This window comes from Onychostruthus taczanowskii, unplaced genomic scaffold, assembly GCF_017590055.1.
Source record: "Onychostruthus taczanowskii isolate IOZ18803 unplaced genomic scaffold, ASM1759005v1 scaffold34, whole genome shotgun sequence".
NCBI classification, from domain to species: Eukaryota; Metazoa; Chordata; class Aves; order Passeriformes; family Passeridae; genus Onychostruthus; species Onychostruthus taczanowskii.
Window position 1 is genome coordinate 5,576,402 of NW_024500794.1, and position 26,765 is coordinate 5,603,166.

The 26,765-nt window shown below is 41.5% G+C and overlaps 1 protein-coding gene across 4 annotated transcripts in view; it reads right to left on the minus strand.

The window, feature by feature from the left end:
- Positions 1–706: 706 nt before the first annotated feature.
- GRAMD1C (GRAM domain containing 1C) overlaps positions 707–26,765 on the minus strand; it is a 52,674-nt gene continuing 26,615 nt past the window's right edge. The window contains exons 7-18 of one of the 4 annotated variants that reach the window (XM_041410820.1): positions 22,428–22,546; positions 21,110–21,230; positions 17,187–17,346; positions 10,609–10,755; positions 9,728–9,846; positions 8,439–8,581; positions 6,779–6,882; positions 5,958–6,137; positions 4,403–4,460; positions 3,793–3,903; positions 2,853–2,958; positions 707–1,126 (exon numbers count right to left, since the gene is read on the minus strand). In XM_041410820.1, coding sequence (XP_041266754.1) covers positions 1,049–1,126; positions 2,853–2,958; positions 3,793–3,903; positions 4,403–4,460; positions 5,958–6,137; positions 6,779–6,882; positions 8,439–8,581; positions 9,728–9,846; positions 10,609–10,755; positions 17,187–17,346; positions 21,110–21,230; positions 22,428–22,546 — 1,446 coding nt within the window. In that variant the 3' untranslated portion in view covers positions 707–1,048. The remainder of the gene's footprint in view (positions 1,127–2,852; positions 2,959–3,792; positions 3,904–4,402; positions 4,461–5,957; positions 6,138–6,778; positions 6,883–8,438; positions 8,582–9,727; positions 9,847–10,608; positions 10,756–17,186; positions 17,347–21,109; positions 21,231–22,427; positions 22,547–26,765) is intronic. The other 3 variants (XM_041410823.1, XM_041410821.1, XM_041410822.1) reach the window with 3 other exon arrangements.

Consider the following 26,765-nt stretch of genomic DNA (forward strand, 5'->3'; position numbering starts at 1 on the left):
GCGCGGGGGGCGGCGCCGCCGTCACGCGGGGGCACCTGCCTTAAAGGGGCAGCGCAACAGGTGGCGGCCGCGGCGGGAGGCGCCGGGGCCCGGCCCGCCCCCGCTCCCCGGGGCTGGACACGGGGCCGGGAAAAGCTGCCCCCGCACACCTCCATGCCGACCCTGCACCCCCGCCCTACCCCACACCTGTGTCTGCACCACTGCCCGACGTGTGTGCACCGCCCGAGCCAGCGCTGCCCTCCTAATACGGCCCAAACTCGAGGGAGGGGGCCCTTGCCTTCTCTGGGATTTTCGTTCTGCGTTCATCTTCTTTCCCTCAAGCAGCTTGGAAAACGCTTGAAGCACATGAAAAGGAGTTTCATCATCAGTGGGCACACCGCACTGAAGCACAGCCCTTGATGGAGGGAAAACACCGAGGGCTGAAATTTCTTTGGGAGAGCTGGAAACATATGGCAGAAGGCAGCCTGCCAAAGCTTGCCGTATGCAAGAGATATCAAAACCCTTTCCTGTTAATTAATCTTAGGCATATTCATCCTTAAGATGGCGACTTGTTTTACAAGGTCCCCGTGGCTAAAAAAAGCCTATGAAGATCCTGTGTCTGTGAATCCACTAATGTTCTTTTTTCTCCAAACCACTCTTCCACTGATGGTCATTTTCTACGTTCACATAAAATATAAATGCAATTTATTTGACATAAATGCAATTTCTTAAGAGACCAACACAGTTCTCTGCTGAGGGTGTTTTCCCCCCTCTGAAATGTTCAGATCCATTCACCAGCAGTACAACTGCCCTCACTCACTCACTCACCCTGGGATGGATCCAAGAGCTCTGCACTGCTTGGAATTGAGACCACCCAGGGAAGAAGGCTGGCAGGAGAGACAAGAGTGCCAAGCTATGGCAATGCAGAACCCGACTTACTTCTTCCACAAACCTTTATTCTGTGCAACAGTAAAGAGTCCAGAGGAGACAGTTACAGCCCCTATCCCACAAGTCCTCACACACACGTATCTGTTCTTCCAACGTCTTGAAAGAAAAGCTGATGTGGATATTAACTCTCAGTCTTGCTGCTCTGTGTCCTGTTCAAGTGGTCAAAGCTTCTCTGGAGCATGGAAAGGGAAATCTTCAGCTGTGAAGATATAATCCACCCCCCCACCAATTACTTAAGTCAGTCTCCTGTATGGGTGAGTGATATCAGGAAAATAAAGTCTCCCTCCTCCTTTTCTTTTAAAGATTTCATGTGATTTCCTCCTCCCTGTTTCCATAAACAGTTGGCTTACTGTGCTCTCCTAACAGCTACACTCCAGAGTTTATAAATAGTAACAGTCCAGGATGACAAAGTCTTAACACCTCACCAGACAACAACTCAGAAGATAAACCACCCCACCCATTTTTAGTCACAGATAACGTTCAGTGCAAATACTCCAAGGAACATGGCAGCACAACATGAATTTCCTTTTATTACCTGGCCCTCCGAGTGCATTTTGGTGCACAAAACATGTTTAGATTATTGACAATCCTCAGAAAACACAACGTAGCAAGCATTAAGATGTGTCAGGACTTCCAGACAAAAAGTGTTATTCTGGATGAAAAAGGTAGCTAAATTCTCACTTTTCTTTTTTTACACTGTGTGTTCAAAAAGCACTTAACACTTCAGAATTAGGAACTGTTTGGACAGTAAGCAGAGAAAATAAAAAGGGCATGAAAACCAGAAAATTTCATCTCTAAAGTGAAACTTCCAGCACTCAGGCTTTTTCAAGTTGCAATCAAAGTGGTTAATTAATAGATTAATAGCAGTTGTGCAAGCAGAGACACCTCTAAATGAGGAATATAAGAAATGGCTTCTTTTTCCAACCTCCTTTAGTGGAGAAAATTGACATGGGTACTTACATGGAAGAACAAAGAGCAAACAATGGAGAAGGGTACATGGGAAATCCCCCTCCAGCTTTCCTAAACTAATAATTTATTCCATCTCATTTCAAGATATAATAAATGAAGTTAAAATCAGAATATTTCTGAGTGGTAAGTAAAAACTGAAGCAGGAATTTACTGTCCTTCAGGTATTGAGTTAAAATTTCAGCCTAGGGATTGTAAGGATTTAACAGTCATGGACTTCAGCATCAGAGAGACACAACAGTATTCAACATATTTCTTAGTTTTTGGGGTTTTTTTGTGCCTGTAGTATACAAGAGCCTGAAATTTTAAAGTTACTGTGAAGGAGGATTATCTTCTATGGAGCCTCTCAGAAATATATGGTCTGTATAAATAATTTATTTTTCACTGGAGATTAGGTGGCCCCTTGATACCAATGCTAAATGAAGCTCTTGCCAGTATCTAGAAAAGTAGTGGGGAGCAAATAGCAGGATAAACCTGAATGAAGAAACTCCATAATAAGATGGAAAAACACTTGACAAACCTTAATATGAGTGTTCTTAAAAAAGGGAATCTGTTTTGAAATACTCCAGTCTTTCCTTTGTCATGATTCAGAACTGCATTAACACATTTCTTAAGCACTTGACAAGTTTAAGAAAATTGACATGAGTATTTACGTCTTAGTCAAATAAAAAACCCAAACCAACAAAAAACAAAACAAAACAAACCCACTCACAAACAAACCCAAACAAAAACCAGCCAACCAAAAAAACCCCCAACCCTCCAAGAAACAAATTCAAAACCAAAGCAACCCAAAACATCAGAAACATAAGCACTGCCTGTTAAATAAACTCAAGCCTAGGGCAAAACAGATCAAGAAAACTTTATCTAGCACCAGACCACATCAAGCTATGTTAACACAAGGGAGAAAACTTGATTTGTTGAGAAACAAGAATATCACCAGGAAAGATTTTCAGACCTACCTGCTCAAGCATTTCAATTGAGTCTCTTAAAACTCCCTTCACATGTTTAACCTGTTCCTTATCATATTGAGGTATCTCCTCTTTTGATACAATTTCTGGGGATATGCTGAAAAAGATTGAGATTCCATCAGAAACATGAAACACGCACCTCAATGCCTTTTTAAAAGCAACTGTTCTCGGCCAGCATCGCTCTGCCACTGCTAAGAGCATCCTCTTACAAAAGCCACATACAAAGCTGCCTGCAGTTGAATTCCAGTCCCTGTCTTCTTGAACCTAGCACCTCAGACCTTTGCAGGCAACAGCCACCAGGAAAAAACTGTGCTCACATTATGTTTACAATGTAAGGTCCACAATCCAGGGAGCAAGACCCTTCTTAGGAAGAAAGTCACTCTGACCAGTTCTGAGACTGTCACTATGGGCGGTGCCCACATCTCTTCCAGACTCAAAATCAGGATATGGTTTTTAACTTTTTTGTTGATACTGTATTCAAGAGGAAGCAACATCTTTCTGTGTCTGAGTACAAAAGGCACCCAACATGGAAGTTTGTGAAGGAGAGGAGATTTAGGAGACTCACAGAGAGAAGCTAAAAAGCTAAATGAATCTTTAACATTCCATTTGAGAACATGCTGGTTCACACAGGATGAACACTTCAGTTCTGTGATCAGCACTATGATATTCACAGAAGATGAGTCACAGCAGGCTGACAAATGCAAACTAAGGTTAACACTTCTCCCAAAACAGCTTGTCAAAGAAGAAATTTATTACTGCAAGATGCAGTCAGACATGTCACTGGATTTCAGCATAGACCACAGAATACAGCCAGCCCCAACCACTTCTGAAAACTTACCACTCAACTTCATTGTTTGTAATTTATTTCTTTAGATCAGATTCTCACACAAACTGAAGAAGAAAGAAAGCAAAGATTGTGAACTCAACTTACTTCAAAGAGCTTTCCTCCTGAAGCTGGACATGATAAAGGGACTGAGCTGCATGCTCTATCTTTGAGAGTTTCAGGAACAGTGTTATATTCAGCAAGACCAAGAGCAGCAAACTGTAGATAAAAGAGAACAAAAATCAAGTTTTGCAACAGTTTCAGTTGCAATGCTACAAACACAAGATCTCGGCTCAAGACAGCTAAGGAAACAGAATCCTTCCAGCATCCTGGGAGAAAAAAGGGTGGGGCAGCACTATACTGAAAATTAGTATCTATCTGAACAATTCCTAGCAGTTACTATTAAGCTGGGTAATAGCAAAAAAATAACAGTATCTCTTCTTGGAACTTTTAAAATTAGGAATTAGTAGATTCTAGACTACATTTTTTAATAGGATCAGACCTAAATAAACCTGTAAGGTAGACTATTTTGGCAAGTCAGCATTTTCATCCCACATGTTATTTCCAAGTCAATCCATCCCCCTTTTATACCCACATGTTCCACTCAAATTAGTTTATCTTGCTACATGCAATCTTAAGATGCAAATGAGGAACAAATACAGATAAAAACCAAGATGAGCTTGAGTCAAGCTCAACTTTAATGCAAGTGAATACTTACAAGACACTCATTACTACAATGATGGTGGTGGTCCTACTTACTGCATCTCTTTTCCTTCCTATAGGGCACGGAAGAGAAGGAGGTTAAAAAGTACTAAAGAACATTCCTAAAGGATGTCTGCAGATAGATATATGTCAGTGCCCAGCACTTCACACAGAATAGCTCAACTTCTGATGGAAAAAAAATGGTCATGTAGGTGCACAGGATCACCTCCAACATTCACCAAGGCATTTTTGCAGTCATCTCTAAGAAGCTGGCTGAACAGTCAGGCTCTTCCATCAGAATTCCCCCTCCTCACTGTGTTGGGGAGAACACAATACTGGGGGCATGGTCGGTCACATTAAACCTGCATAGCCTGAGAAGGTCAAAGTCCATCCATTACTAACATGAATACGTGCTACTAGTCACACACAGCAGAGACAGTGTGGCAAAGCGGCTCTCTCCTGCTTGTGCTCCTGCTCACATTCATCTTTCTGACAACCAGTGTAGTCACATTTTCCTATAACTTGTCCCATCCTTACTGCTTGGTTTGTGTATTGTCCTGAAAACAGCCCTTTGAGAGGCCACCTGCTATTCGGCAGTCATCAGGGATCAGACACTGAGGGACAGAGAGCGCATGCTCTCTCCTAACTGAGCACCCAGTGTGCTGACTATCACTGTGGGCACACTGATCTTCAAATAGAATTCATTTTGCACATTCTGCCCTGCACAAAAGACATACATAAAAGCTGTAGTCTACACTGAGAGACACGCTCATCTGAAAAGGTGGAGCAAAATTAAGTAATTAGGAAGCAATTTCACATAGGTGAAGAGTCCTTTACACATGCTGCTGATCCAAATACTCTCTCAGTGCTATCTATACTCAGTGTTGTCTCCCTCTTTAGGGAAGTGTACTTGCTCCTATCTCACTGTTTACAATTCAACTTCTGTCATGGAATCCACCATTCCCTGGTGCAAACTAGTGCACAGGTGTTCCTCATCTCTCTATGTGAAACTAATATTGTATATGCTGGTGGCCAAGTCTGTCGTGCCTAAGGGCAGTAGAACTGCAAGAAGTGCTTCAGTGACCCAGAAATTACAGATGTATATGGGAAACAGACTTCTTAACATTAAAAATCAATAACCAAAACTGAGATGACAGCGCCAAGAGGCAAGTGGCAAAGTTCAATCAACTCATGACCTGTGTGTGCAGTTATTTGAAGAAAAAAAAAAAAACTTTTCAGAAACTTTACAGGAATTAGGTTTTTTTTTCCCCTGATCCAATCTCATTTTCAAACCTTTGCAGATACAGAGCAGCATGTAAGATTTTGAGTGATTTTTGTTTGTTTTAAAACTGAAGGGATATTAGCCTTAATTTCATGAGATACTCATGATAAAAGTGATCATGCATGCTCCAAATATACTTTATGCAAGATTGAAGAAGCTTGAACTTGTTAAAGCATTTGCTATCACAGATAAGAGTAACATATACACAAGTGCTACTCTTGCACTATTTTAATAGTTATGCTTTCTTGAACAGACCTTTTGGAAAACACTTGATATAAAAAATTCCTACCTATTAAGCTGCCCTGGGACTCTACTCCCATGTCACCAGAGGAATGTTGGGAAGAGCGTTTGGGAAGTGATTCTGCCAAACCCCGGTGTAAAGTGCGTCGCCTTCGTCTCAGAGCAAGTAATTTCCCAGAGTCTTCTATGGATTGATTAATTGCATATTCCTCCATTAGGAGATCTGATTCTGCAGTGGAAAAAAAACAAGGTTACTAAACTGTCAGCGAGAGGAACAAGCACACCTTCCAATATATGAGCTTAAAGCAGCTAATTGGCAAACTACACCCTGACTTCCACCCCTGCTCTGTTTTCTGGAGGGCACTTGGAGCACTCTGCAGAGGTGGTGCACACTCAGCCCAGGCAGGACTGCTCAATGCTATGCCAGACAGCAGTTGGAAGAGCACTGCAAGACACTGTTAGACTGAGGCCAGAAATTGTGTTAGACTGTGAGCCTGCAGCAGTGGCTGGCCAGGCTGTGAACAGACATTCATGGAGCCTCCCATGTGCTACTGCTTCTCTTCTCATATGCACAGTCAAGGAAATTCTTAGAAATAAGCACATGCAGCTGAGAATAACAGCTTTCCTGCTGCTCCTCCTGTTTCCTTCAGAAAGCCATTATGGCCAGGTATACAAGAGCTCCTTGTTAGCCACAAGGCTTCTTTCATACCCTGGAACTGGCAGACAGACAGCAGGAAGTTCTGTCTTTAAGACTGCTTAGGTGTTGCCTTTTTTCCAGGCCATTCTTTGAGGAGCCAGGTTTGACAGACACAAAAATGTACATAGCAAAGGTAGGCTCCTTACTCCAGCACAAAGAAGAAAATGCCTCACCAAGTTGTTTGAAGTTTTCCTGTATTCCTCCCCAGGTATTCTTCTCAATTACAGACTTGACAAGGCCCCAAGGCTGTTTTTTGTACTTCACTTCTGCAGAAACCCTAGAAAACAGAATGCAATAATGGAGAAGTGCTCTTCTAGGAGGCACAGTGATAGCAGAAATCTCTTATCAGAAGCAGCTTCCAGCTTATGTCTAAAATCTGCAATACCAACTGGAACTGCCATTGCTCTCCAGCTGGGCAGCACTTTCATTGCAAAATGCAAGAGACAGTAGCAAAGACAACATCTCTAGCTAAAGCATCAAAATCTAAATGTCCAAATTATGGGAAACATTTTGGAATGTTTTTCTTCAGGCTCAGACTACCAGATGATTTCTACCCTCTAAAGCATTCTCATTTTAACATGCATTTAAAATAGGATTCAGGCTTCCAGATAATAAAGTCATGATTTTTACTTTGTATGTGTACACATGATATATTACATGGGCACTACAATAGCAGAAAGTGAAATTCTTTATCATAATTCAAGTGCTCACATCCTACCCTGAGTAGACAGAAATTAAAATCTGTCTTTCCAGGAGCAAGACAGAGGGGAAAACGACATTCCTACAGTGCATTCCTTGCATTTCTCAGGTAAAGCTAATCAATACTGTTTCCAGAATAAAAATGAATTGGACTAGAATCCTTCAGAGGCATGCTTCTAACTGAGTGAATCCCAAAGCTATTCATAAAGGACAAAGTCCTTGGTTTCAGCCAAGAAGACTGACCATCCTAGAATACACTTGTTTCAACTTTTCAAGTAATCTTCCAAATCAATGTAAGCCCACTGTGTAGGGCATAACAAAATAACTCCTTTCAAATAGAGTTTGAGCCATTTTAAACACAGTTTACTAAGGCCACTGTAACATCACCATGTGCCTTCTGTTCTACACAGGTATGCTCTGTGCACCATATGCACCTAGGTTTTTGCTCTTATCCTAGGGCTGTCACATGTCTCAGAAAAAACAAGTCTAGGTCTGAAAGAAGAACAGTGATTCACTAAAAAAAAATCCAAAGCAGTCTTTCAAGGACCTTCCTTTCCTTTTCTCAGTAGAGAGGGAGTTTTCAGTAGCCTGAGATTAGCCAGTATAGAATCCAGGCTTGCTAACCTTTCCTGAGTACTGATTAAGTTTGAGAAAAAAGCTCTTACTAAAGACAGCACCACTCACAATGTTCTCAACAAATGGGAGAGGAAATTCCATATCTAGACAGAGTTCACTTGAGTACCCTCCTTGCAAAATGAAGTACATTCTACCTTCCCTGCACATTCCTGTGAAATCATTCTCCTCTACAGGCCCTTAGTAAGGATGTCTGGGAAACCTTCTAATAAAGCATCTCAATTTTTTCCAATTTCTCCCACTCGCACAGCTGCACTCATAAACACAAGGCAGGTGAGAACCCAGGTCAGTCTTGGAGAGGAGTTCTGTACCTCAGAGTCAACATCTCAGTTAACTTCTCATTGCATTAAGGAGATCCAAGCACGGCATACATGTGACAAGAAATAAACTAAGCTTGTTTTTCACAAGAGAACCCAACATTCTCTGTGCTGCTGGCAAATCTCAGCTGAGAACATCCCTGCCTTGGCTTCTGCCCTCCCGCCGTGCGCCACGCAGGCTCACCGTAACCGGCACTTGTGACTGGACGTGCGGCTGATGCAGTATCTGTTCACAGTGTAGAAATAATCATGGTAGGGGACGTCATGGGTCAGGACCTCAGCATCTACCTGGTAAGACTGACCCTTCTGGCTCTGCTTATGCAGGATCTATCAAAAAAGAAATAAAATTAAGAAGGTATATTCATGGTACACAAATTTCCCCCACCCCCTTTCAGCCTGAGTTCCTTAGGCTGGATCAACCGACTCCAAGTGAACTCAAGGAGACAGAAAGCCTGAAGAATCACTATAAAAACACCAGTTAAGAATATCAAGTATAGGTGGGGAGGGAAAAGAGAAGATGCCTCCTGCTAAAGCCAACATCAGCAGCATCAGGACTTCCCCACTGACCAACCAGCAGGACACAGCTTGCAGAGATTGGTCAAGAAAACAAAACACTCACACCAGAATCCAATTACCAATTCCCTTCAGGTAAATAAACTTCCATAAAGCATTCCACTTGTGCACAAACACAGGCACAGCAAATGAAGTAAGAATTGTTTTGATCATTCTCTTCTCTGCTTCTCCCACTGCTTCTCTCAGGTTCAGAGAATGTGAATCCCACATAGAACCGTGTCCAGGTGGCTTTCCAATACCTCCAAGGAAGGAGATACCAGAACCTCTATGAATAACCTGTTTCACTGCTTAGTCACCCTCACAGTGAAAAAGTGTTTCCTGATGTTCAGAAGGTATCACCTATTTGTGTCCATCACCTCTGATCCTGTCACTGGGCACCACTGAAGTCTGTGGCGTTGGATGGTTAGAGCCTGACTCAGAATTTTTTGCATCCTCCTTCAGATGCTTCTATAAATTTTAAGATGCCCCTGAGTCTCCTCTTCTCTGGGCTGAACATTTCCAGCTCTCAGCCATTTCTCACGTGGAGTGCTCCAGTCCTTTCATCATCTTAGTGGCCCTTTGTTAGGCTCTTCACCTGTCATACTGGGGAGCCCAGAAGTGGACACTGAAAGCCTTTAATTGCACCTTTTCACCCCCCAGTTCCTAAGAGATGTTAACACTTTTCCCCACGAGTTTCATGGGCATTTACAGCCATCTGTAAAGGTAGAAAGCCTCTCACATTTAATAAACGTTGGCTCAGTACTGGCGAGAGACACAGCAAGCCACCTGAGAGATGCTTTGTTTAAACTGCAGGTGGAGTTCACTGAACTTGATTCCACAGTCAGAACTCTGACAGACCACAAAACTGACCTGTCCCTTGCTTTAAAGGGCCCCAGACAGACACACACATGCACACAGTACCTGCTTTTCCGTTGCAGTTGTGAACTTCCCACAGAGCGGATTGTTAATCGTTACAGTGTATGTCAAAGTCCTCAACTGATTGCCACTGGAGTCTCTGTTCCAAGGGGTTGATACAGCATCTAGATGAAAAGTCAGGCAAGATCTCACATAAAAATTACCTGTCTTATCATGTCTTAACAGTTTGAGAACAGGAGCAGGGGGAAAGACAGAAAACTCATTCCAATTAATTGTGGGGTTTTTCCACATACCCGTGTAGTCTGCTAATAAACAAAGGTGAGGCTCTGGATAGCTGAGCCTGAATCTACTGAAATAGGGTCGACAAAAGGGTAAGCAATTAAACGAAAATGCGTCATTTCCCATTTCCTTGGAGTTGAATAGATTCACTTAGCATTATCAAAAGTTTTTGCCACATTGCCTTCCCAGCTGACACTGAATAAATATTACCCTTTTTGACTTGATTTTCTGTTCTTACAGTCTCAGTGAATAAAATTTACTCATCCAGAAAATTAAAGCCTGTGAGTATCGTTTAGGAGGATGCAATGATTTTTGCCTGTGTACCAGCCATACAAATTTCACTATTTCTGGGACACAATGTAATCAGAAATACCTCACAGAAGGCATCAACTTAATAACCTATTCAAAATTCAGGCATTAAGGTGCAGTTTTGGGGTGCACTAAAATGAGGTTTTTACTCCAAAATGTGCATACCTAGGGAAACAATAGTATAGCTTTAAATATTCTCTCTCATAGTGAAACTTTAAAGCTTAAAAATTCTTTTAAAGCAAGGAAAAACTTAAAAGAAATTCAACTTAGCCCTATTTAGCAATTCTCAGAGGTAAAAATTTTCAGGGTAGCTTGTAACAGACAGAAGGGTTTATTACCTACTATACTCCTGGAATTAAGAAACCTCTGCATGAAGTGAGAATTGGTGAAAAGGATTTCAAACATCTTGTCTGCAGTGATGTGGAAAACTCTGTTTATAAAAAGTCTCCCATAGAGATCATTGTCAGAGACAGTCTCCTTCACTGCTAAGAAAGACAGAGATCAGGTTAAGAACAGTATTATGCATAGCTTTGATAGCATTCTAGGCTTTATTACATCTTAAATCTTTCCTAAGCTTGCACCAGCATTTGTTTCTTGCTCTCAAAAACCCAGTAAGAATAGCAGCAAATGATTTGGTATGTAGGTTGCCTTAAGGAAAAACCCAAAGCTGATTTTCAAAAACACACTACTACCACCACTCCCCGGTGCAAATTGATAAATTAACACCAAAAGGAACCATCCATTTAATTTTGCCTTCAGTATTCTACTAATCCTGCAAGAAACATGGGGGAAAGAAAGTTAGCATACTTTTCATTAATATGTGTGTATTGTACAAAAGACAAGAAAGAAGGACAGTAAAACCATAAGTTTTCCTCTTATGGCTGATTTCAGAATTCTGCCTTTAACAGTTGTAATACTGGTAATGCCCACAGTCTAAGGGATCAGGTAGACTCCCAAACAGTTCCCTCCATACCTATTGAACAGGAACAAAAGGGATAGCCCATTCCATTTTGCAGTTCCCAAAAATGCACGGAGAGGTTCAAATGCCATCATCTATTTCAAAGCCACCGAGCACCCCAGCGGCATTCTGTGGCTGCAGCACTGATCTTTGCTATTTCTGCTTCTTGGTGGTTGCTGGCATGACTCAGCTTTGTGGTTTTCTCAGCCACGCTTGCAAGAGATAAGGGATAGAACTATAATCCTGAAGGGCAAGCAGTTTCCTGTGCCAATCCCGATTCAATCTGCTTACGCTTTAGAAACAAGTCAATCCTAAACTATAATTACCAGCAAGACAAACAAGCCCCCCCAGCACCACACATCACTAAAATGAAACATGCAGCCCAAAAGCAAATCTTGCAGCAGACAGACACAAGTCAGGATGGCCAACCTTTCAACTGATACAAATGAATGCTAAGGGCTAGGAAAGGTCAGTGCCAGCCATGAATGCAAGGGGAGCCTGAATATCAGGCTGTAGTTCAGAAGCTGCCTGCAGGTTAATGTTACAGCACTTAAAACATTACTGGCTTGGTAGCAGTCAGTACCGATAAGGCAAATGAATAGAACAACCACAGCAGACCCCACGGAAACTCAGTTCTGACTGAGCAGACTCCCTCTCTAGTACTGCTCCTAGCCTGCTAGAACATCTGCCTCCTAAAAAGTTCTCCTTGGTCTCATCAGGCTTCAAAGTAGGACCCCAAAAGTGAAGCATGAGTGCTGTATTTTTGTGCTTGCACAGAAGGTTGACTTCCTCTCCGTGCCGTCTTCTGCTTATGCAATTGTAATTCCACACAATTATGAGATGGGACAGAAAGCAAACACACATTTCAAGAGGCCTATATAACCAGTCAATACGCACTCATTACACATAGAATATGAATTCTGCTGTGCTGAAACATTCTGCAGGAAGCCAGAAATTCTGCCTGAGTTTTCAGCTTATGCTCACTGTATTTTCTCTCGTAACTGAATCTAACTCTAACAAAAGGCAGGCCAAGTGAACTGTAAGTTTGACCTAATTTAACAAGACCTCAACATTACAGATCTCTCCTTTCAGAGTGCACTCCCCACATCCTCTCTTTTGCTAAGAGTCAGGAAGTGTCAGATACTGATGCTGACATTCCCCCTGCCTACTGTGCATCAGCTAGCACAGCATCAGCTACCAGGCAATTCAAACCTAGCTATTGTGGCTGAGCGTTACTCAGCTGGACGTTGACATGACCAAGGAATCTGCTACCACTTTAAAAAAAAAATAAAGACATGATCAAGCCACCAGATAAGCACCAGATCAGCTTTGTCAGCTATTTGTATATGTCTTAGCAAACACAAGATAACACAAGTTACCTCTGCCCCAGTGAGCCTGAGCTAAACAATTCAACTTCACGTTCACCTGAAATGCCTGAGGACAGCTACTATTTTTCTGCTGATGCAAGGTAATTTGGTAAGGCAGGGCAACTTGTGATATGCACAAAGCCCATGCTTTATTACCTTAAGGTGCAGATCTTGCTGCCAAGCTCTATTACTCTGAGTCTGTCCTCTTTCTAGTGAGTCTGAACAAAAAGCACCCACAGATCTATACAAAACTTCCCCTAAGTTAATTTACCTAGACTAGCTCTATATGATCATGTGTCTAATAAGGAATAGTCAATGAAGTGCCAAGTGCATGAGTATCTATTGAGAAATTTGTTTTCTACTTACAATCCTTCTCAGCTCTTGGAAGAAACAAAGGGTTTTTTTAAATGTTGTTAGCACATACAGCAGTAATTTTCAGAAAATCCAAGCTAAACCTGGGTTTACATATCAGGTCTATCAGCTACTTTAGATGCTAGGATTCAAACAGCCGTTCTCCAGAAAAACTAAACTTTTTGGACAATGGGTCTGGAAGGTGCATGTATGCATAAATGCTGTGACTTCCACATCAGTGGAACTAAGTAACAGAGAGCTTGGCAAGCTTCAAGTCACTACCATCTGGGCTTCTCAAAACTTATCTGTAGAAATCCTAGATGAAGCAATGAGCACAAACAGTAGCATAGCAATGAATAAGCATACACTTTATACACTTTTAATCTGAACACAACAGGTAGCTTTAACCACTTATTTCTGCTACAAGTGGAGATGTATGTTTGTCTAGAGTTTCATTTCATACAGATAAACTTGCCTTTGTTTTTCACAATGCAACATGAAGCATTTTACCTAAGACTGGCTTAGAATGCTCTTTATTAACAAAATGTTTTGTGCAAATACAGAGATATCAGTTTAACTCCTTCACTTTCAGTACTGTTCTAACCCCTCAGCAGCATACAATTATCAACACTAACTTTCTGAACCTGAATACATTTATAGCTGAACTGGAGCTGTCTGCTAAAAGAACATGAGATTATTCTGACTTTAGGTAAGGATCCCTAGGGACCCAAAAATATAGAAGTAAACATATTACCCAGAGAGTTCTGGTTCAGCCTAACGACAGCAGGTCTATTCCCTCCCCCACTACTGCCTTGCACTTCCTAAGGTCATTTTCATCAGTGCAAGGCAAGCTGTGAAATAATGTTTGAATATAATACCATTATGCAGCAGAAATAGTAGAGGTTTAAAGACATCTGCAGTGCCAAAAAAGAGACAGAAAATGTGGGGGGAAGGGCCAGAAAGAAAACCACGGTTATTAAAATTCCCCTCAACAACCAACAGCAAAAGGCTAAACACATACCACAAGCAAATTAAGAAAGCTGAACTGATAAGAGCAGAGGCTATCAAACAAATTAGTAAGAAGGCTGATTTTTTTTTCCACTCCACAGAGTTGGGGGAAGATCAGGATTTTTAAAGAGTATGTATGCAAATCTTGGCACTGTTGAACATTTCTGTATCGCTGGGGATGGGGAAAAATTACAGGCTGCATGAAGGATATGTAGGTAGAAGCTTTTAAGCAAATACACCTGAAATCAAGTGAATAAAACCAATTCCTAAAAGTGAACATGTTATAGACATCATCTATTTAAAGACTGTATCAGCAGTATTAACCATTTTCAGAGAACTCTCCTATACTTTAAGTACAGAATTATCTTGAGGAGCTACTAAGTACTGTCACAATGCTAGCTTTTTCCAGTTCACAAGGTAAAAAATCCCCACCACTTTTTGCCTTCAGGTGATTTAAACATATATTCTCCAAACACCCAAGTAAATAATTTTTTTTTCAACAAAATATATCCTTTCAGTATTTAATTTAAAATGCCAATAAGATAACAGGGCTACTCTTCCTTACAAACAATGCATATCCAAAATTTTGTATTGGAGGGGAAGAGGGGGCAACTAACACAGAACTGAACCTAATTTCAACAGTCCTGTATTTTAAACACTGTATGCCCTATACACCACTATCTGCAAGCAGTCAAGCCTCTGCTGTGCCCATCTTGCAGCACCACGGTGCAGGCAGTTGTGCTCTCCTACAAATCACATATTTAAGGTGGTTATTAGTACACATAGGAACAACAACAGTAAGTCTGTCATGTTACACAAGGAGAACAGAAATGTGTGATCTCCCTGTATACAGTACAGCCTTCTAGCAGAAAATACTGTTTTCCCTATATCCTGCTCCCCCCATTCTTTCTTTGAAGTGTTTCATGTTGCTGAACACGGTCACAGAAAACAAACAAACAAACTACCCTATATACTTAAGAGTCTTGAGGAAATTATAAAGATCTCTTGGCCCTGTATTGAAAACATGTATTCTATGTTGAATAAAATCTGTCTTCTGAAATGCTTGAACTAAAATCTGTCTTCTGAAATGCAGAATTCAGGTCACAGATATTAATGTTTAGCTTAGCCAAAAGTTTGCCATGGCTCAGGATTTATACTCTGATTTATGAAACTGGACAAAAACACCAAGATCCAGGTCAATAGATCAGTGGTGCACAGTGGGATGCAGACCCCCCATCCCCAAGGTGAGAACTGCTTAGGACAAGGGAATTAATGTTGTGAAGAACAACAATCTTGAGCTTGCCCCTCACCTTATGTGCCAGGACACCTCCATGGGCAGCCTGAGTATGAGCCAGAAGACACAAGAGAAATTAATCACATGGGTAAACCTTTGCCATGTAGGAAAGCTAGTTTCATTTGCATGAAGGAATTCACCTTGTAAGAGTGTGGGGCAACTGCAACAGAAAACAGACAGAGAAACAGAAGAAAAAAATTCTAAGCACGAAGATTCTGAGAGAAAAGATTAATGTTGTGAGTCTAGAAAATCCTGCTCCAAATAAAAAAAGACTAGTCTTGGGGAAGGGAAGAGAAATAACAAAGGTGGCGTGAAGTCAGTTGTCTTTTCATTAAAGAGATATCTCCAGTTTAATATGTTCTATTTATCCAACATCACTAATGCAGGCATGACAGGGAATATTTACTGCTATTGTTTAGGCAACTAGCAGCAGGAAAGACATCAGGACTACTTTTTAATCAGTTTCACTGGAGACCTTCGCCATAAAAAATAAAATCCAGAGACAGAAGAGAGATGTAGTAATAGGAAAATAGGAAAGCTGCAAAATATCTAGAACATTCAAAGGCCAGAACTTTCTGCTGCTCTACAACATACACCTGTGAAAGAGTAAATTAATTTGTGAAGCTTGTTACATGTGTAGGAGTATGATATAAACAACAGCCTGTTTAAGTAGGTATATTCACAAAAATTATAATGCCTGACATGCATTGAGTTGAATCTGAACTCAAACCAACACAGAAGCAGTATGGGGGAGCAACAGCAAAGTTAATTGAACATAACCATATGCCCAGACAAAAATCACAACTTGAAGGCAGCCAACTCAATCCATAACTCTGAAAGCTGCACACCTCAACAATCACCCCATAATGACACCTGCAAACAACTTCAGTTGTCAACTCTGAAACAAGACATAAAATTTCTCATTGAGATTAAGAACTGCCTTCAATTAACTAAACTGTTCTACTCCTGCCAGCAAGTGATGAAGTAAGTTCTCTTTGCACATTAAAGAAATATATAGCTGCTACTGAGCACAGTACTACTGTTGGGGTTTTCTGTCTTTTTTTTCACCATATTACCTTGGAACCAGTACAGGTTGTGCACACTTCACTTTAAAGATATTTACAGAATCCAAGATTCAGATATTACAGAATATCCACCGAAGTTCAATGAACTGTCTGAACAACCACAGCCCTTTGGCACAGAAAACTTCCTCAGGGTGAGTGAAAATCTCACCATAGAAAGTGAGAACTTGTCAGGGGCTACTGTGGGACCACAAGCACAAGCACCCACAAATCTCAGCCCAAGTCTGTCATCCAGGTACCTGCACTTCTTCTGTCTTGTACTGGGTAATGAGATATGAGGTTGGTATATTAGGATCCATTAAGATACTGTTAGCACAGAGTGAAAGTTGCTGCAAGATATCCATTAAGGTTTTTCATCTTCAGATCAGATTCAGAATACGCACAATACTCTCCCAAAACCCTGGGCTTTCAGTAAGTTCCTCAGCTTACTCACCAAGAACAGACTTTCTTAAGGTTTATAGGCTTCACTAAGTACAAAGAAGGGGGTTGGGGGAATCTTTCAGAAACTTAAGTACAGCCTGAAATGTTTCCCCTCAGTTTCCAAGAAATACAAACAAAGGAAAGAAACATCTTTGAAATTAGCACCACCCCACTGTCAAGAAACTTTTAGTTTAAGCTGTTGGCAACTTTCTACCCACCAAAAGAGAGAAAGAAAACCACAATTTCTTTGTTTTCATTCTAAACACCCAACAACTTTTTTTCCCCACAGAAACAAAGATTTAAAAAATGCTTTTGCTGCAATTCTGTGAAGCAAATAAGCAAACAAATTTCATAAGATCAGAAAGTTCTCTAACTTTCTCCATAAATGAGATGGAACACCGAAGTCATGTTGTCTTACAGATCCCAAGAGATTTACCTTCTTCACTATCTGATGCACTGCTCTTCTCTGGAAGATTTTCATTCTCATTAAGGTCCAAGGACTTTTCTAAAGACCTGCTCCTAACTAGCTTAGCAGGTTTTCTTTCTGAAGATGGAAGAGGATTCTTTATTTGTTTCTCACTTGAGGACTCCTCCACCTGAAACAATCCAGAGGAGAAAAAATATCAGCAGAGACCATTTAAAAAAAAAAAAAAAAAAAAAAAAAAGTTACTATAAAAGAAGACACCTATACAAAGTAAGCCACAAGTTCTATCTGCTCAATTACCACACAGTCAAGCACTGATTTCCCCCTTGTTCCTCTACCCCAGCCAACCTCTCTTCCCCTTATTTAAGTATTTTATTTAACTTGGGTAACAAGAAACAGACTTACTTGTATGTACTGTTGGTACTAAGAGCTCCCTTAAATGGGACAGTCCTCTTGCGCCCATCTGCATAGTTTGGGCCCTTTCCCTGCTTCAACATTAGCATTTAAGGTAAGGTTAATGTAAGGTTAATTCATTAACCTTACACAGATTTACTTTACATTCATCAGGTTAGTTTTTTCCAAACAGTTTAGCAAGGGTCCAACAACCCAGAGGGGAAGCACAATGAAACAGGCAGGGTGCCCCTCTCAGCAAGATTAGATTACCCCAATTACATATTTGAAAAGTTCTTATTTTGTAGGACACCATCACCCTTTGAAAAAAGAAGTTTTAAAATACTGTCTAGAGCCATCCTATTTATAAAATATTACTTCTCACGAACAAAGCAATGGAATATCATTTGCCATCTCCAATACGTAAGCAAGAAAGAAATCCCTCTGAACATCTGTCCCTGAATCAATGATGCAGCTCTTAACCTTAAACAAGAGCTGTCAGCTGAGCATGTATGCCATTGCACACCTATTAAAGAAGTAAATCAGGGAAACTGCATGGACAAAGTTTGTGTATCTAAAAATGCCACCCAAGAAAAGTGGCTACCAGCTTTAAATCAGTTTTCATTCTAAACCCCTCCTCAAGGCCCCACTGCTACCAGTGGAACATCTGGGATCAAGAGCAGTGCAGCCCTGGAAGAGCAGTACCTAGTGGACCATAGTAAATACGATCAGGCCTCCTCAGCTGAGTTGTTCTGATTCATCTGCAAAACCATCATCCCCCAAAGAGTATTCAGCATTGACTTAAGAAAGCAAAAGCATCCACTGCTTGAACAGTCCTGGTGTACATCCAGTACTTCTTGGGTTTTTTAAAAAATAAAAACCTGTTACTTTTCTTGTGCAACCAAGGGCTAATAGGTGGTGGGTGGCTGGAAAACAGACAGGCATAAATCTGACTGCAGTATAAGCAGACAAAAGTACTCCTTCAGGGTCAAAAAATTATAAAGGAAGACTGAATTAGAAAAACACATCAGTTAACAAATGCTTCTATTGAGAGAAGCTGCCATGTAAGTTATACTCAGTCACATAACAGGATCTAGGACAGAACCAACATTCAATGTCAAAATATCAATACAGATGGAAGTCCAAAAGGAGCTAGTTGCAACAGAACAGCCTAAAAATTGACACACTGATCCAGCAGAAACCCAAGAAACTCTCATAGCATTTTGACAACAACCACAACCTAGTGAAGCAGGGTTCCCACCAGCAGCACAAGAGCAGCCCACTATGCCATGAGCAGAGCAGGGAAGCCAGGCTCAAGTCAGAAGAAAAAAGCTCTTAGAAAAAAAAAGCTTTTCATGTTGTCATGGAAGAAGAGATTCAAGCTGGGGTTTTTGTAATAACGGATCAAGTTAACACAGATTTCATGGGGTTTTGGGTTGCTTTGCATTTTTTTTACACTAAAGTGTAAAGATTTTAAGATCTGTCAGCTGGAATTAAAGATGTATCCTTTACTCCCAATTGCACATTTATCTCCTGAGCTAGTCGAGTAGTACTAAGCTCTGTGCAAAGGGCTTTTTGGTTTTCAGCCTGTGAACAGCAAGATCTGGGACTGGAAGGCCTCCCTACAAGGGGAGGAGGGAAGATGATGGTTCCAACAAGGCAACAAGGTGGCTCCCACATTCACATGTACTGAGAGGGCAGATAAGCCACACAAACTTGCCTCGATCAACTACAGTATTTATATAACAATATTTTATTCAAGATGGGTCAAATACTAGACCCAACACTTCCACTATTCAGTTCTTCCTCCTATGAGAGCTTTGGGCCTTACTCTGTCAGAGCAGCAAAGGAAGTTTAAGCCTGTTTCCCTCCAGTCTTTGGAAGGTGGTTAAGTGGGCTTTGTGCCACCACTGCGATGACTTCTGATAAATACATTCTAAGCACTACTGCCTCCTCCTACTGCCCTTGTCACTCTACAAAATATGCTCCAATCTTGGGGCTGTGGAGACAGCATGGATATTCTTGAGTAATGTAAAGTGACACATACAGCCAAACAAATTCATTGTGCATTTTAGCTACCCTGAAACAGTAAGCAGTTTAGTTACACATTTATCAAGACCACACTTTTACACTATAACTAAAAGACTTTTCAGAGGCAGTTTATTCAAGGCAGAAGCCTGGCATTTTTGCAGACCAAATCCCCAGGCATTCCTCCTTACCAAGATGCCAGATTAGATTTAGCACCTGCAAGAGATATCTTGGGGTGTGGCTTCTTTTCCAGGCACAGCAATTATCTTTAAATGGCTTGTTCTTGTGCAAGTAAGACCAGTGCAAACTAAGGCTACCTGTGTAGAGTTTTAGTTATCCCAAACAGTCCAAATTCCAGCAGCATCGTCAGGCCTCCCTTACAACTCTCCAAAAATCTCATTTTATACTGCAAGAGTTTCCATGAGGAGTACACACCACTCAAACAACTATGCTTTTAACATCTGAGAAACACCAATATTCTTTGCTGGATACGAGTCTCTAGCCATTAACTTGGATTTAAAACTATTTAAATCCTACTTAACCTTCAGATCAGTTTTAGAAAGTGACAAAAGCCAGAAGATATAAAGGGTAGGGTAGTAAAAACTATTAAAATAATCTCCTTTCTTCCTTCCCCATATTGTCCTAAGCAAAACTGGCAATTAAGTACCCAGCCCTAGTGAAGCTTATAAAAAATGCATTAGCAGGGCCTTTGGGATATCTAATAACCAAGAGAAAATATCTGCAACTTTTTAGGACTACAGCTGCACACAGGAGCCCCAGTAACTGTGCTAGACACTGTGCCCATCTCAGAGATCACTACTAATGCACTTGCTGCTCACAATAGCCAAACACATTCACAAATTCATACAACATGAGTGAACATGAGTGAGGCATTCATGCTTGTTAGTTGTACTAATCCAAGGCATCAAGGTAAAATGCATCCTTGTTATAGCAAGTGTGGGGGCTTCCCCTTTCCTTCTGAAGCATTAAAAAAGGTTTCATATATTCACAACAGCAGACTAACCAACCATTGAAGGCAAGGAAGACGAAGTGTAACTACCCTTTAACAAGACTTATGCATAGGAGATACAGTAATGTAAGAGGAGATCCTTTTTTAAATGACAAATAAGCGCAAGCAAGAAAGCATTGGAAGTGAAAAAGGTATTACTTTCAAAAAGCACTTGGATAAAACACAAATATAGTCCCCTTGGGAACTGGATAAGAAAAACCAAGACATGTTGTTTTTAAAGGAAAAACAAAAAACCAAACCAGGGCACAAGCCTCAGCATTGCAGGCAGGCTGTACAGCAAATTAGTGACAGAGCACTGCTGAAGCTCACACCAACAATATTCACTTACACAGAATTTTGCTCATTTTCAAATTTAAGAAACATTCTTGACTTCTCAAAGACTTCTTTGGAAGTTACCATCTCCATTCATCCTATGCTTACAGGCATACACGTTAAGCACATATGCTTATCAGCAACAAACAGCAAGAAAGGCTGTGTCAGCACTTACTCCTGGCAACATGTGTCTGTTGAGTGACTCTCCTTCTGTTGGAAGCGTGGGCTCATGAACTAAACTAATCACTTTGGGTAGTTTTTCATCCCTTTCTCCAGAATCATCACAAATGCTGGATCTGTCCAAAGCAAAAAGGAAGATATCTTTGGAGATCTAAGCACTGAGAAATCCAAGAAAACATCTTGATTTTTGCACTGAAAACATGGCTGTTCAGATGACATTAAAAACTACCAAGTCATTCTTCCCACATACAGTTCATTAATATCAAGCCATCTTCTTCATTTCAGCCACCTCTCAGAACATTCAGCTTCTGATCATACGGTTAATAAAACAAAGAAAGTGAGTGCTGTGGGAAATGAGGAAACATACAGCTTATAACTAATTTGGAAAGTCAAAGTGTTAAGAAAGTGTCAGAAAATATTTTTTTCCTGCATACAAAGTTGCAAAGTTGTGACTTTTTAACAGAAAAAACCAAAATGTAACAAAAAAAAAAAAAAAACAAAAAATCAAGCAAACCTAAAACAAAAACCAAACCAATCAAACAAAAAAAAACCCAAAAATATTTCATAAAACATCTTTTGAAGCCTGTAATGAACTCAAGACATTTTTCTCACAAACATACTCAGATATCAAACAGAGGATTGAAGAGAAATTACATTGTTCAGTTTTGAAGAGTCACGCTTATTTACACAGAGATATGTAAAGTGCTGTTATTAGATTGACACTGGCAGGTCACAAATCAGTTCACATTTGTTCAAAAATATCAAGGCAATTCTTTAAAAAAAACCCCACATTATTACTACAATTATTCTAGCTTGTTATATTATTATTCCTGTTTCTTAATTCAAGCAGAAGACAATACAAAAATAAGCTAAGACATCAGATATCAGGAGAACAAGGCAAAACAAGTATTTCAGTCTCCACAGAGGAGGGGAAGAAAGAGTGTCTGATCCACAATATAGCTCCATACTATTCAAACCTTCCAAACTGTTGAAGGGCATAAAGGTGCTGACTAGGCACCATCATGTGAAAAGGCTGCTATTTAAGCTACCCTATGCTGGTCCCCAAGTAGATCTAGGAAGAACAAGGTCTTCCTCTCTCCTCTTCTAAGGGGCCTCAGCTGCACTGCTACTATTTTAGCAAATTCACACAGTTAAGTTTTTATGCACACTCAGTCCATGCAGTTCAGACCTTTGCATCCTCTACAGGCTCAACCATTCTGGTAAGTCTACAACAGCTCTTTAGAAACTGAGTTTCTAAGAAAGAGGACACTGCTTTCCCAGGTGTTTCAATAGGCTGTAAAGCCTCTCCTTACCGAGACTGCCCGTTGTCCTCTGACGATGAGTGGAAGCTCTCCATCTCCTCACTGTTCAGGCCCAGCTCAGAGCCATAGCTCTGGTGCACCAGCTGCCAGAATTCCTGCTTGGTCAGCCTCTGAAACAAAGCAGGCTAGTCAAGAACCACAGTATGGAACAGTAAGGCACTGGAGGAAAAACAGCAACAAGTTTGTATTGCGCCACAGCCTTTAACCTCAATTCTGACAAGGACTGAAAGCATTCAGGTATCACATTCCAAGATTGGGTTTCAGCATTTTGGGCAACTGTACTCCTGTCTACTCCACACTCCCATCACCGTTCAACCAACAATACCAGGCATAAGAAAAACCATCATTTTAAGAAAACACATACTTTGTAGCCACTACTTGCTTCTTCACATGTCACCAATATTTTCACAGGTACCTTCAAGGTACTGTCCTCTTGAACTTCACTTGATATGGCACAAGGTAAGTAATTACCTCTTTGATTCTGAACAAACTGCTTAATAGATACCCACCTGTTTCCTGAGGATGCTCAGAGTACTTGACAAATTGTGGGAGGCTAGCATTTCAGTCACTACACTGGTGTCTAGGTCAGCCAACTCTCCACTTTGCTAAGGTGGGACAGGAGGTCCTCACTATGTACCACTAGCATCCTCTTTATGAAAAGTAGTTGCTTTTCTTCAGGGTTACCTTGACTCAGGACTAGCTAAGTCTTCTCCTTCTCTACAATATCTCTATCATTTTCCATGAATTCCCAGACGTACTGGAACATATTTAAGTTCTCTTAAATCGTCACAAAAGCTTGGAGGTAAAAGCAGTATGACACACTCATATCTGCAAAGTAAGCAATGAGTTTCAAAGTCCACCTTGGCTATAAAGGACTTGGGGGGGGGGGGGGGGGAAGAGAAAGAAAGGAAATAAAAGGTTTTGGTATTTCACAGAGCTCAGACAGCAATACTAGCGGATCGTAAAACAGGAGACACCACACTGGAAAATGTGCCTCGGCCACCATCCATATTGATCAAGGGAACAGGACTGTGCTAATGAGGCAGTAACACAAGTAGTAGACAAGTAGTGCTTACTATTTGCATGAAATGATGACATTAAATACCCATGCATTATTTAAAGGGCCTTTAAATGATCCTCTCCACCCGCCTGCTTCACCTGTAGAGTGTTAGTTACAGTACCCGCAATTTTAGACAGGCACGGAGGAGCTGAGCCGCACTCAGGATGCAAATTCGTGCCCGCAGCCGTCCCGGCGCTCCCCGGGCTGCCGGCGCTCCCCGCGCCCGTCCCGCTCCGCGACCCACCTGGCGCGTCCCGCGGGCCGGCCCCGCTCCCGCCGGGAGCCGCCGCGCTCCCACTTCCTGCTGGGCGGCGGCGCCGGGCCCGGCCGGGGCCGTCCCCCCGCCCGCGCCGGGACAGCGCCTTCCTCGGCTGCCGCTGCCGGGTGGAACAGAGCCAAGCTCGGCCGGGCCGGGCCGGGCCCCACGGCGGTCCCGCTGCCCCCTCGCCCCGCACGGCATCGAACGGGAGCCGCTCCCCCCGAGGGCCGGGACAAATAGCAGCACGCGGGAGACGAGGAAGGGTTTTTCCCTCGGGTATTTTCCAGCACAACGCGGTTTCGGGCTTTTCAGAAAGCAGCTGGCAACAAGCACCCTATTGGCAGAGATCAGTTTCAAGGTATTTAATCCTAGCGAGGGCAAAGTAAACATTAAAACACAAAACACACAGCTATAAAGCAAGGGTCATAGCAGCTAATGCCAGCCTCCCTCTGCACGGGGGTTTGTTCTACAGAGCAATGCAGTGAAACACATACATCCACTTACAGCCGGCCTTACTTTCCCCAGGCATTCTGTCTTCTGAAGAAATAAACTCAACCACAAACAACTACCTACAGCTGTTCTTATTAAATGGCCAAAACCAGGGATGGGCATAACACGGTTTCAGAATAAGACTGAGGTGAATCTTTAGCTAGCACACCTTCCAACTAGGAATCAAAGGATAGAAATAAAGCCATTTTCATTTCTGTTGCCCAATATTGCCAATGCCTTGATTCCCAGTCATAATGGCACAGTGCTGATGTTGCTAATTAAATTCACCAGTTCTGTCTATGGGCAAATCAGTCTGCCCTTTTACAGTCAGCTCAACAGTTAGAGGAAAGCAGAGAAGCTTTTCAGCTTCTATAAAGGAATCTATAAAGTTGTTTCCTGTTGTTTTGTAAAAGCAATGTTACCAACCTCTGCTTCTAAAATGGGATTCTTCCACTCTGCTCAATTATTCCTAACTCAGCTAGATATAATAAGTTCTTAATGGTCACAAGGCAAGATCAAACGAGACTTGCTTTATTGTATCAGAAAGAGTCAGTTCTGAAAACAAAGAAGGGCATAAATTTTCTGGGTCAGACTTCTGCTTCTGAGAGGATGCCTTAGAGAAGCTCTGAAGCTTGAAAGGCAAAATCTAAACATTAATTACTTTGACCATTCAAGGTGATGGTCTACACTGGGTTTTTCCTCAGTTCTCTTTGTATACAAAAACAAAGGCTGCAAGAAGCAGCTGGGATACACTTTTGTCTTTTCAAGCAGAGCACAGATCATCAATACTTTGCATCGTGCAAGACAAAGTGGTGTCGTGGCACAAGCAATATTACAGAGTACCACCGACAGAGGTAAAGCTGATGATTTTTACCCTCTATGGACAAATGCAGAAATAAGAACAAGACCTGCCATTTAGGTTGACTAAAGAGACAACCCTCACCATACACCACACTTCTGCCAGGCAACTCTGATACAGAACTCTATTTGCAGAACAGGGGAGGGAAACAGCAAACTCTCCCTCTAATTGCCTAAACATGAAGCTCAGAATCAAACCAAGTCTTTTTTCACCTCTTAAATTAATCTGGTTGTACACAAAGGTGCAAATAAACATCTCTCTTTTCACAACCTTCCCTGAGAAACTGCTGCGGAAAGCAGAACTGCTGTCCTGGGGGATGTTTGCCACAAGAAGCCCAGGTGATCAGAAATTCTGGTCCCTTCTCACACCTCTAGACTTACCTGCTACAATGTCTCCGGAGACAGGTGCAAATCTCTACCCAGCAAAGCATAAGAAGAACAATAGGAAAATAAATCCAGCTCTAAGGCAGAGGACTCATGGGAATTGAGACCGATTAAGTTAAGATCTTGTTCCATTAGAAATAAGGAGTGCTGTGTTTGTTTGGGATTTGAATGACCTGCCTAATTACATTTTAATTTGTTCCTTCTCCCTTAAACTTGAGGGATATTTGACACCCGCAAGGTTTAGGAAAATAAAGCAAAACTGTGAATGGCACTGCTCCTATTGTCAACAGCAGCCATGAATAAATTCCTTGTACCAATCTGGAAAGCCCACTGCAAAACAGGATTTTTGGCTGATTTTAGAAACTGAAGTATTATTGAAAGCTGCAGTGGATGTGGAAGCAGCTATCTGTTTTATCAAGACTGGTGTCATGTCTCTTCCAGAACTGCATTAATGATTCCTTATTTTCCATGATGCTGGATCATTTAAAATACAATGGCAAGGTAAAAGCCTACAAGACTCACTCTGCACATGTTTTGCAGCAGGGACGGGGAAAAAATAAAGTGGAATTTTCCTTCAAAGAAAAAAGTCTTTGCATGGGCATTTAAAGAATAAAAAGCCTAAGAAAGACCCATGTTAAGAAGAAAGTACCCACTGATTTGCAGAGGAGCTAAAGTTGAAGGGCACCAAACACACCACAGTGTATTCTGAGCAGGGTCTGAAGAAGTTATGAGCTACAAAATTGTAACTGAGCTCAACGGGACTAGGAGTCCTGTCAGAGCAGTGGAGCAAAGCTGGGGGAAAGCATCTTGATGGATGAAGTAAGTTTGGACACAGAATAGCATGTAACAATTTGCTGGTTCTCTTGCACAGTGCAACTCACTTCTAATAGAAAGGCAGACTTATCAAAGGACTACTTGTTCAACCACCTAGGACATGCAATATTTGGGAGGTACAAGGCAGAATGGCCACCAGATGGAGATCTGGGAAAGGGTATGAGGCTGACCCCACCAACAAGTTCTGCAGGTGGTGAAAGCTTAAGGTGTATCAGGTAAAGCAGACAGGTCACTCAGAGGCGAGAGTTCACAGCACAAAATCTATGCCCAGAAGTGCTGAAGAGGCCAGGGACTGAAATTTACCTCTGCATAACCATGATTTGAAGCAAATGTAATTCCAGTCCCCTGGATCCAAATCCTGAAAATTGGGGATTATTCACTGTCAGGTGGTGCAAACCAGCACTGTGACACCTATAGTAAGATTTATACTTCTGATGACAACTTT